The 12,054-nt window shown below is 45.1% G+C and overlaps 1 protein-coding gene across 2 annotated transcripts in view; it reads left to right on the top strand.

Moving 5' to 3' along the window:
* Positions 1 to 12,054, top strand: part of PPP6R2 (protein phosphatase 6 regulatory subunit 2) — a 109,147-nt gene that overhangs the window by 81,070 nt on the left and 16,023 nt on the right. For both annotated transcript variants that reach the window (XM_032987119.2, XM_042792021.1), the window contains 7 exons: positions 1,531 to 1,628; positions 3,937 to 3,994; positions 5,398 to 5,525; positions 6,474 to 6,649; positions 8,084 to 8,246; positions 8,739 to 8,827; positions 9,552 to 9,759. In XM_032987119.2, the coding sequence (XP_032843010.1) occupies positions 1,531 to 1,628; positions 3,937 to 3,994; positions 5,398 to 5,525; positions 6,474 to 6,649; positions 8,084 to 8,246; positions 8,739 to 8,827; positions 9,552 to 9,759 (920 nt within the window). The remainder of the gene's footprint in view (positions 1 to 1,530; positions 1,629 to 3,936; positions 3,995 to 5,397; positions 5,526 to 6,473; positions 6,650 to 8,083; positions 8,247 to 8,738; positions 8,828 to 9,551; positions 9,760 to 12,054) is intronic.

The following is a 12,054-nucleotide window of genomic DNA, read 5'->3' on the forward strand; positions in this document are numbered from 1 at the left end:
TAGTAGCACTGGTGCTGACAGAGGGCTTCTGCCTCCTCTTGGGCTATGCAAACTTCTCTTGAAATCTGAAAGAGCCATACGAAAATGTTAGCAGTAAGAGCAGTAAAAAGAAAGTGAGGTAATTAAGGGTTCACTTGCATTTAGCAAAGATCTCAGGATCCTTAAAATCTGAGGTACTCTGCTAAAGGTCCATCAAATACATGGAAGCTGCTTTTCAGGATGAAGTATTATGACAAGTTCTTCCAACTTTTTTTGATGCTAAGAACATAAAGAGCACTAGCAGAACATCTGGGTGTCAGCCTGTTTAGTAGGAAGCCGCCGATGGAGAGTAAAAGACAATCTCAATCTGAAATCTAGTTTCGGGTGAAAATGAGCTGAAAATAGTTTATAGTTATTCTTTTGTCCAAAATAACTGGCTACGCTGACATTACAAATACCTTTCTTTTCCTCAGCTAATGCTTAGAAAGTGCATTTAAAAAGGGAAAATGCATTGCCTTTGTAAAACCCCCCCAATGATTTGTCTTTTATTGTTACAAGTATCAATAGGAATATTGACAGGAGCCTGCAGAACCCCTCAGACACCTGCAGTGGAGTCACAACAAAGTGCAGCTGCAGAGATGCATGTCTGAATTACTTAGCTGTAGCTGGAGCAGGCTACCTACCAGTATTCAGAATTATCTGGCAAATAGGAGAAGTGATCTGGAGAAAATAAATGCAGTGCATAAGAGCAAGTGTGAGATCCTATTTGGAGGCAGAAGCAATCCTTCTCATAAATAGAGAATGAGGCATGGATGAGTAGGCAAGAATATGACCAAAAGCATATCTGGGCAATTATCCTGGGGAGCAAGCTGAAAAATCGAAGACCCGAGCTGCTGTGGGCAACCAAACATCATGATACGTGGGAGTGTTGTCTCAAAGACGTGGAGTGGTTTTTCCATTCTTCTTGGTGAACGTCTTGGAGTCAGTGAACTTCAAGTGATTTTTTTTTTTTTTTTTTGACAAAAGGTAAGCTAGGGGATAGTAATGAGAGTGATTGGAGGTGTAGAACGTGGCATAGGAAGAAAAGTTGAAAAGATATGGTCCGCTTGGTTAAGAGGAGACAGGATTACATGGAGACGTGTGCCTCATCCTACAAGGAAGAGGGTGTAGAGGAAGTGAAAAGTACCTTCTTGATGGCCATGGTGGGTTTTAAGTTGCAGCAAGGTAAATGCCATATTGCATCAGGGGAAAACAAAGAAATTACAAGAAAACAATACAGTGTTCCAATCCAAAAATGAAGCCAACAAATGGTTTCCTAGGAGAATTTCATAACTCTCTTTGGAAGAAGTTAAGAGCAGATCAGAGAAGCATCTACCCAGGACTTGCAGAAGTCTGATCCTGCTTTGAGAAGGAGGGTTGGGGTAGATGATTTCTCAAAGTGCGATAGTTTTCTGTGATACTAATGCTTTTCTAGAATATGTGTTTTCAGCCAGCTTAATCGAGTATCTGTGGGCCCCTTAATGATAGCTCTCTTTGGGTTCCTTTGCTCAGGCCTTCTCTGAGTACCAGATCCAGCAGATGACAGCTAACTTTGTGGATCAGTTTGGCTTTAACGATGAGGAGTTTGCAGACCAGGATGATAACATCAAGTAAGTTTATAAAACTTCAGGAAGCTTATGTCTAGCATTTAAGCCTCTTTGCATCTAATCTTCCTTCTCCTGGTTCAGGTTTTAAGATTAAGTTTGCTCTTTACCTCCTTTGATTTGAAACAAAGGACTGATCAATGGCTTGGGAAACAGATGACCCTTTTTTCTTCTCACAGGAGTCCACCCCAGTCTTCAAAGACAGTTGTAGAACCAGGGAAAACTACTTCTTAATTTTGAATAAAACACACAAATACTATCCAGCCATATTCTAGAATAAATTTAATTGCACAGAAAGCAAAGCATTACAGTTAACTGGGCAATTATACAGATATTCTCCAGTGGCATTAAGTCCTTACTGAATTTAGGAGTGGAGAGAATAGTGTTCTGATGAAGTCCGTGGAAAAATTTAGCCATTTTCTCTTATGAAAAAGGAAACGTAGATAAGGCAGGAGCAAATAACAGTTCAAAGGAGGCAGATATAGGTGGGTTTAATGCTACGCAACTTGCTGAATTCAGGGTTTGGAATTTGTGCTGCTTCTATAGAAGAACCACTGTAATCCAATTAAAACCGCAGTTCATCTTCTCCCCTTAAAATCCGGAGCTAAGGAAACGGCTGGGACTGCAGTTACCCCGCTTGCCCAGAACGGTGCAGAAGTTGTGACCGTTTAGCGTACATGTGCTGGCAGAAAGGTGCCGGGAGGATCCCCGGCGCGTTTCCTGCCCGTTCCCTTTCCCCGTGTGGCGACGTTCGTTTCCTGGAGGGTTCCTTTGCTGGCTCTGCGCAGACCGTATTTTTAGCAGCTATGGGCTCCGTGAAATACCTTAAATGAAAGGACGTCGTGGAAGTAGTTTGGCTGCTTCAGAGCTGCTTTCAGGCATGAACCGAAGTAGAGAGTCACGAGATCCTTAGGGTCTTGGGAGCTCCGTTAAGGCGATGGACAGGTGGTTGGGAACTGTCTTCTAACGTGGAGATATGTTTTTGGAGTCCAGCTTTCCTGTCTTTTTTTTTCTGAGCATTGTAGGTGTCAGAACTTTAATAAGGTCAGAAAGTTCCAGGCTAGAATGAGAGTTTAACTGAACATGGATTACTTGGTTCTACGCGTTTTTTACAAATAAGATGCACTTCATGTTATCAGATAGCAGCAAATACTGAACTCGTGTGTGTGGCTGGAGGGGGAGAGTTAACTTACGTGAGGAGCTGCTGAAGGAATCTAATGTCCATTCTAAAAAGGACATGAAACTGAACTGCATCTGTGACTGGGGTGTGTTACTGGGATGTAGCCTTCTCTGTATCTGTGATTATAAAAAGAGGAACGTGCCACAAAACTGTTCTGGCGCCGAACGTTGAGCGGCGCTCCCTGTCATCTGTGTTCCAGCTGTTGAAAACTGTTTCAGATAGGAATGTGAATATTTTAAGAAGTATTAATCATGCTTCAGTGTCCCAGTGATTACATGACAGTATATTTTACCAACTGAACAGTCGTCTTTAAAAAACCAAACCACTGTTTAACTTAGATATATGCGGATATGGTGAAAAAACTACTGCATTGACCCAAACTGTGCTAGTATATTGGAGTTTTTTGACGTGCAGCACCCTCTGCTGTTCTTACAGGAGACTCTCTTAGTTCTAGATCCCAGATTGGGTTATTTAATGATTTTTGGAGTGTCCCTGTCTTAGTAATGCATTGGGATTGTTGAGCCACTAGTACACTGAAGTTGCTGTGATTGTGTTAGAGCAGGCAGGGGCTGTCCCTTCTGGATGTTTTTGGACACATGGCCACCGTGCGGGATTCAGTACCGCCTCCGGGTATTGTCTCATGCTGAGGGACCAGCGTAATTCTTGGGTGAACATAGGACTGGAATTCCAGAGCAGCTGGGCGCAGTTCCTCCTCTTTTTAATTAATTATGAATTTGGGTTTGTTTCGATAAGATTTGGTTCAGCTGGAGACTCAGTAAAAAAAAATGAAGGTAGCCTTTTTGCTCTGTAGGTACCATGAGCATTGCAGAGTAACAGCCAGACACTGCTGTGGTTGCCATGAGGTCCCAAAATCCCCTATCAAAAAGATAATGATAAAGGTTGTTCATTTGGGTATTAAATCAGACCTAAGAATGAAAATCTGAAATAATCTTTCGTCTCAATGGGACCGTTGCACCTAATACAGAAGTGAATATTCAGGGAGAAAACGCAGAAGTCATTGAGTGGTCATATAAAGTGTCTCCGTGGGGAGCTATCCTCTGGCTTTGTGTGGGGAGGCAAAAGTGCTTTGTTACTCCGTGCCATCACTGAAGGTTCTTTCCCTTCTTTTTGCAGTGCTCCCTTTGACAGGATCGCAGAGATCAACTTCAATATAGATGCAGACGATGACAGTGTAAGTGGGTATTTTGGGATATTTATTGAATAGGACAGATTCTGGCAAGGTTATGCTTGAATCGGCTGTTGTCATTTTGAAAGACAAAAGATTTGGTATGCTCTGTTGGTCACTGGTAGGTGTCCTCGTAGCCGAGTCCCGGTAAGGAACTCAGGGCGTTCCACGTACCCTCAGAGAGTCTCCCTACAGCTCACAGCTTTGGGGAGGATCTTCAGAAACAGGTCTCTACGCTGAAGGACTTTCTCTCTCTCTCTCCTCAGTGTGAATCTGTTGTCCCTATTTTACTTTGATAACCTTTCCATCCAGACAAGGACAAAACGCAAGCAGAGAGGACTGGGTTTCTGAGGGGTCTAAATGTTGCCGTGCCGTGTCCTGCCTTGTCTGATGGACCTCGGTCAGTACTCACCGGAGGAGCTGGGCAGTGCCTGAAGGAGGCAATTCCAGACTCACCTCCTGGCCGAAGCTGCTTGTTGGCAATACCAAGACTTAAGTTTCTTTAGTCCTAAAATACTTTCTTTTTGACTTAAACAGTACCACAATAGAGTTTTTCTTCTCTCTTCTGGCTGCTCTACACAGTCCTCTACAGATACAGAAAATTTGTTTTCGTTTTGAATCTGCCAGCTAAGTCTACAGCCACCAATAGCTATTTATATTCTTATCCTAACTTGTTTTTTTCCTGAGTAGGCAGTTTTTGTGTGTGCTGGAATTCTAATGCAGCTATTGGTTTGGACTGTGCACCCTCTGGAAGTCACCACTTAGCCCTCTAACCGAGAGATCCCAGAACGCTGAAATGGGCAGAGCCTGTGTGCATTTGTGGGGATCCCCCACCTTGCCGGTGCCTGAAAACTCTCTTTGCCGGAGTGGAAGGTTCTGAGTTTTGAAGGGGGGGGTGCACATGAGTTAAGTTGCTTCGAAGCTCCCCGCAGTTCTGTCGAGGAGAAGGCGGTCACTGAAAGAAATGGCGCTGTGGGCTGTTAGTCCCAGCGGGACAGTTGGCAGACGTGGCATCGCCTTAGCCTCCGAGTTCCAAACTGAACCGCTCCGTTGGCAAGTGCATTCCTGAGGGAATTGTTTCCAGCCCTCTTCCGCGGGGTAGGGAGGGAGTCATGTCACACAGCAGCTGTGAAGCAGCAGGGCTCCTGCTGCTCTGGGAGCAGTGGAGGCTGAGATAAGCGCTCTGTTGCTTTCTTGGCCCGCCAGCACAGCGTGCTGTGCTGCTCTTACTCTCCCACAGCTGACCATTGCTCGTTGCACAGCTTGGGATGTAAAGTGAAATAAATGCTCACACCTTCGTGGTGTTGGTTGTGTACAGATGCCTTTCTGTGAACTTCCTCGTCGTTGGAGTTCTTGCTTCTGTCTCCAAAGAAGGAATGGAATTTGATTGCTTTTTAATACTATTTTAGCCCAATGCTTCCCTCTTTGAAGCCTGCTGCAATGAGCGGATCCAACAGTTTGATGATAATGAGGAGGAAGAAGATATCTGGGAAGAGAAGGAGATAACCTATGCAACCCAAATTAAATCAAGAACACGGTAAGGTGAAAACAAAAGAACAATATTTTATTTTTTTCCTTTGCAAAATGCTATGAAAGGACATTTCGCTTAAGTGCATGCTTTATTGTTTGTTAATTATGTGCTGTGGGGCCTTTTTCTGGCATAAAGCAGAGTGCTTTCCATGTCACATTTCTGCAGAAAGAGGTGGTCATTTGTCTTGAATGTGAAACAAAGATGCAATTTGAGGGAGTGCAGTAATGATGGAAACACCTAATTACTGAGTCTATTATCAAGGATATTTTATAAAAAAAACACCCTTAGTTTGAAATAAACTTACTCCTTTCCTCATATTTGGAGAGGAGGAGGATGAAGTTGTAAGACCAAGGGTAGTAGGCAGAATATTCTTTTGCAGAAGGTTAGAAGAAGAAAAGTCATGTTTTGCATGAGGATGAGTGACCTCCCGTGGTGCGTCTCTGGCATTGCAGATCGCTTACGCTCTTCCATCCCTTTGATGTAATCAGTTATTAAATAAAGTTATCTCTGTAATTTTGAGTCTGAAAACATGATCAAATGAGACAGGAAAAATGGCCAAGACCTTAACTTTTATTTGCCTGGCATCAGTAAGCTGAATGTCTTGCTCGCACACGGAGCTGATTCCACACTAGCCTTCCTCTCGGCTGTGACTGTTTTGTCAGCTCAGATCCATCTCCAGCCCTGAATATGTCAGTGCAGTGTATTGCCCATTACAACTCTGCTGATGCGTTTTGACAAGTAAAGCACGCAGGGACTTCAGTGGAAATATCTAGAGGAGTGCCTGCTATTGCCTGCCTGAGCTTTGTATCTTTGGGGGAATAGGCCCTGCAAAAGGCATTCAGCCTCACTGGGTCAGCTCGCAGGTTGTGCTTTCTCCCTGGAGCAGGGAGGAAGCAGGTGAGGGATGAGCTGGCTGCTCTAAGGGTTCTGCTGATTCTGAGTTCTGTGGTTTAGATTTGGAGCATCTCAGACCTCAGAGAGTTCGTCAAAAAGTGATCTTGAGAATGGAGATCATGATGGCAGCGTGGACTCTGAAGAAGAGGAGGAAACAGAACAGCAGCCGCCTCCTTCCTCAGCAAACAACAACAAGAATAATACTTCTGAGCAGAAAGACTCTGACTCCTCTGAAGGTAAAGAGTTTAAAACAGCATCCCATTTGCAACGAGATCTGTAATCGTCTCTGCAGAAGAGCAGTTTGCCAGGTTTCGATGGCTGTTCTATAATTCCACCTGGGCAGATGAGAAATGTGAATTTCAGTCTTCATTTTTTGCCTCCGAAATATTAGTGAGATTGAGCCCTGCCCGGCTCCTTCAGAATAGCAGTGTGATGCTTCGGTTATGCTAAGGCAACCACACAGGTACAAGTGCAATAATACTACTACCAGTGAGCGAAATATCAATGGAGGATTATGAAATTAGCTCCTTACATTTTATCCTAAGAGTTTTAGGCAGACCCTTGCCAGGTATCTCCCACTCCACGTATCTGCCTTTTCTGCCTAACCGCCTTTCCAGTCTTGGGCTGCATGTTGCGACCCCACTCTTCCCGTGCCCGGAGGAGCGCTGCAGAGGGACAGGGGTTTCCCAGATCACAATGCAGATAAAGCTGTGCAACTTGACGGGACACACAGTGTGGTCAGCAGCACGAGTTCAGGCAGCTGGAACAAAGGGACCAAAGTGTTGACGTTCGTTCCTTGTTCGGTGCAAGCTTTTTCAGTTTAAAAATGTTTCTTTTTCTAGGTGAGATCTTTGTACTGTAACTGAGAGCATAATGGGTATTTATTCCAGTAATCAGCTCTACGCCCGTTTGGTAGTGTCAGATATTTTCAATTCTTGTTAGGAAGAACTGGTATAAACCACGCAAATGGCAGCCTGTGGGTAGTGCATGTCAGGTTAGTTACCCTTCTCGAGACCTCGGTTCAAATTTTGGTTTAATTTTTGAGTGAGTGTGGACTTGGTGGATGTCTCGTGCTCTCAGTTTTGTTGCACGCAAATCAGTTTGCACAACAGACCTCTGCAATTCTTTCTCATTCTTGAGAAAAAAAGTAATGAAAAGTGCTTTTTAAAAAGCTGCGATTTTTAGGAATAGAAGGATGTTCTAATGAACGAGGAGGCTGGGGCGGTAAAAAACCAAAATCATGTTCTTAGTTTTGCTCAAGACCACTCTGTGATCTTAAACGTTTCAATCCACGTATCGATTCCTTCCCCGTAATTGCCGAAGTTAAACAGTTAGTGACTGAAATGGTGAGAAAGCCGTGCCACTTAGCTTTGGACAGGAGTATTTAGAGTTCAGCTGAAAATCCCTGGCTCAAAGAATGCGGATGTTCATAATGTCAGTTTTCCTAACTGATGCTCCTCTCTTGTAGGTAGCATTAATATTTATCAGGAGAGGGATTTTCAAGCTGATTGTCTCTAACCTGTGCGACAGCCAGCTCCTGTAGATTCCAAACGAGTGCCGTTGGATGGGCTCTCTTTTTTTGGTTTCGGGGCTCGCTTTGGAGTATTTTGGGGACGGCCAGAGGTTCCACGGGCTCGCGGGAATTCCAGTGCGTTGTTGTGTGTCTCCAGGGTCTGGATGGACGGCTGTGTTCGAGCCCGTGAACTCGAAGCCCCCCGCACCCTGTGTTGCCATGGACGTTGGATCGAGCGTTTGGGATTCAGCAGCCGCGGAGCACAGCGCGCCGGAGGAGAAGGGGTGGGCAAAGTTCACAGACTTCCAGCCTTTCTGTTGGTAAGAGGCGCGCGTTCTTTCCATTTCCTTACAACTTGTGAATGGAAGACCAGTTGAAATAAGGTTTGATGGAGTCCATCGACTATAATCTTTCCTTCTTCCCTTTCCCTTCCCCTTGCTACCCCTTTTGTTCTTTGATATTAGCTGAGTATTCTGGATCAGAGCTTCATACTCCCCTTTGCCTTCCAGTGCTTCTAACGGGTGTTAGCATTCAGCTCATGTGGTACAGCAGTACTTCATGTGTCATCATTGCTGCTACACTGGGAGTATAAAATCAGTAAATGAACACATTTTTTAGAAGTTACAAATATTTATGTGAAGTAAGCGTAGCCCCTAATAACATAGGAGGTAATATAATAGCCCCAATGATATAGGGGCTAATATAATAATTATATATGTATTATATATCCCCATCATAATGATGGGGATATTCGGAAGCACAACCAAGATATCTGTACTTCATTCTCAAAGCTTTTTCCCCCTCCACTTTAGCTCAGAATCAGGTCCACGATGCAGTTCTCCTGTCGACACGGAAAGCAGTGATTCAGACGGAAACCCGAAGCAGAGTCAGGACAAGAACTGTAAGTGAAAATGTTACAAGACAAAACCGATATATTATTTAAGCTGTTTGAAATTTTGCATGGCGTGCCAAGTCGACTAGGGAGAACTTCCCTCCAGTGTCATCTGCCTTCTCTTGCCTGGAGCCTCTCTTGTACAGAGATCAATCTGTTAAAACAGTAACTCAGGCAAAGCCTGCCCGGGCAGCGGTCGCAGTCGGGCGCTGGGCGTTGCACCCACCTGGGTGAGCAGGTACCAGCTCTGGGGAGACAAAACCTGGCTGAGGCTGCAACGCTGCTTCCCGGCTTCCAGGGGAGGCTTTTTCCTTGCCAGGCAGGCACGTGTGGAATTGAAACCAATGCACACCTCAAAGTACAGCTGCTTAAATCGTACCACGAGTCCGCAGAGCTACGTTTAAGTTAGCAGGGACCCTGGGAAGTGCCTTAATTCTCCATTCAGAGTTATCACCATTCAACAGCTGAAGAAAATAGTCTCCTCTGCTGTTTGTGTCAAACGCGGACGGGAGGTGGCAGGTGGAGAACACTGATTTGCCCAGTTGGGTTTTTTCCTCCTTAGTTACAAAAATAATGTTGCCTGTTGTGGGATCTGCACAGAAACCATAATCTCTAAATTTGCAGTGGTTGTAAACACCCAATTTCGAACCACCCTACTTACCCGAGGTTGTACCTGGGGAGTTGTTCCAGTGGTTCTGTTCATTTTGCAATGGGAATTATTTACTTTCCTCAGTCAGCGCTGCCTCTCCCTGTGTTTGGAACGTCTGTGTCACGAGGAAAGCGCCGCTGGTGGCCTCAGACAGCAGCTCCTCTGGAGGCTCCGACAGCGACGAGGAGGAGGATAAAGCTGGTATCGTCACGGAAACCATCAGCACGGGCTCAGGCCAGGAGACCATCAAGCTGACTATGGATGCTAAAAACGAGAAGGCTGTTTTCACCAGGTGCGAAAGGGATTTCCCTGGGCCGGGGTCCCGCTCTGCCCGGGCCGCAGCCCCTCGTGTCGCTCGGGGTTAGTGGATTGCTCTTCCCTTCCTGACAAACGGAACCCAGTGGGTCCACGTGTCCTTTGCGAGGATGCCTTGCAGCTTTCTTGTCGCAAGGGTTTTGTTTCCAGCAAATATGTATCAGGGGGTTTGTTTTAAGAAACGTGCGCGGCTGGTGTGAGCCGGAGGCGTCGCCCGCCTGCGCCGGCTTGCAGGGGGAGGAGGGAGATGACTCGGGCCACTGTCGTCCCCTCGTTGTCAGAGTAGTACGTTATAGGCAGTAAATGATAAAAAGTGCGGAATGCCAGAAAAAGATACGGCAGATCCTGGTATTTGTTAGGATTGGGGCAGCAGTTTGGTTGGAATTGCATGCGCTCGAATCTAGCCTGCCTTGATGATTTGAGAGGGGAAGTCGCCTTTGAAAGCGGCGAGCACCTGGTTCACTTCAGTGCATCCAGAAATATTTCCCAATTTTAAGATACTTGGGTTTTTTCCTCGTATTCCTTACAAATATGTAGGGTGTGATTTATCTAGTTGGAGCCCCTGTATTTTATGCATCTGACCCAGGAACTGGTATTTACTTTTTATAATGTTGTGGTTATGTGACTTTTTTGGATAGTCAACGTGAGCTGCTTGGCACGTGTACACGCGCCAGCAAATAGCTACTGGGAGTTAAAACACAGCAGCTCAGAAAACAAGCAGGATTGCAGAACTAAGTAAAGTTATGGGAGGCAGTTAACCAAAGGTGCGTTTGGTTAGGCAACTCCGAATTGAGTTTTTAATAACGTGACTGCTTTTTATTTTTGATGTCCAGTGGCCTTTACTCTTCATACTTGAAAAGAGTGAGATGCCGGGGATTTCCCTGCTTGCAGTGACTGCATCTGAGGAGCGTTTTGATAAATGGAGTTAGTTTGTACGCATGGGGATGGCATGGCCAAGCAGACTGGCTTCACAAAAAATGACAGATGAGAAGAATAAGAATATTGCCTGCTGTGCTAAAAGCAGCATCTCCTTTTCCCGTTTGCAGTGTATCTAATTAAATCCATTGGCACGTGTGTCTAAAACAAACTCTGTGCTCCAGATGTTTTTCCTCTCTGAGCGCCTGGTGTGAGTACAGTAGCGTTACACGTGTGACTGTCTGGATTCACAGTAGCAGTGTAAATCTTATTTGGCATGTTCTTATGTCTTCCATTTATTTCCTAGCAGGTAGGATTATTTTTTTTTTTTCTCTGACTTGGCTGGTTAGATGTTGTGGGCTATGCTGCTGTTTCAGGCAGTGTAATTTTGAATGTGTTTTTCTAAGTAAGTGTATATATCTCTCAAGCACTTTCAAGAAGGACAAGGCTTCCAGAACCTGCTTGGTTTTGCATGACTGCAATTCTACAAAACTAATTCCGTTTTGGCAAAGAAAGTAAATACTTGAGTAACCACAGTCTCCACTTTAAAGGTGTCTGTAGCTTTCCACAACTATAACTGTAGCCAAAAATCAAAATAGAAGCTGTAAGAAGACAGAAACCTGTTAGAAGGTGATTTCAGCTGCTCCAGCTCTGTTTAGGAGCCAGGCTTCTCCCAGTGTATGAACTGCCATCCTGACCAGTGACGATAAAAGCTCCTGGTGCCCTCCCCTCTCCCAAACCAGCCTGCCTTCTGTTGGAACAGATGCAGTTAAACTCACTATGGCCAGTAGTGAATATATTCATTTCTTACCATGTTCCGTAATGTTTCCAAGGAAATGGAATATGCTGAAAGTTTAAGAACGTTTTGGACTGACTGTGTGGGTCTTGAAGACTTCCTACAAGCACTTCTCCAGAAGTGCTGAACTTCTACCAAACCACATTCCCGTTTCTGTAGAATCAGGTCTTCCTTCTCCCTCGTTCCCCTCCCTGCAATACCGAGATCTACAGCGGAGATCTCTAATACTCCTTGGAGCTCCCGCCAGGCTCTGTAGATTCTGCAATCACTAGGGTCGTGGAAGCTCCAGAGCTTGCAGCACCGCCCTCCAGATACCCTCCACAACAACCTGCTCAGCTGCTGGTGCTTCTCTGCCCGCCCGCACTGCCCCGAATTCAAACACCGGGAACTTAGTGGTTTGGCCTTGCACGGCTTAGTAGAATGTCCCTCGTGGCAGTTCTGCTTAAACGGCGACTAAGAATTTTGGCTCCCTTAGACATCATACTAAAGAAGGTGTTTCAGACGTATTGACCTAATTTCTCTGCTTTAAATGTATTTAGCTAACTTCCTTTCCCATACCTA

The sequence above is a fragment of the Tyto alba genome, unplaced genomic scaffold, assembly GCF_018691265.1.
Source record: "Tyto alba isolate M040663 unplaced genomic scaffold, T.alba_DEE_v4.0 Super-Scaffold_2, whole genome shotgun sequence".
Lineage (NCBI taxonomy): Eukaryota > Metazoa > Chordata > Aves > Strigiformes > Tytonidae > Tyto > Tyto alba.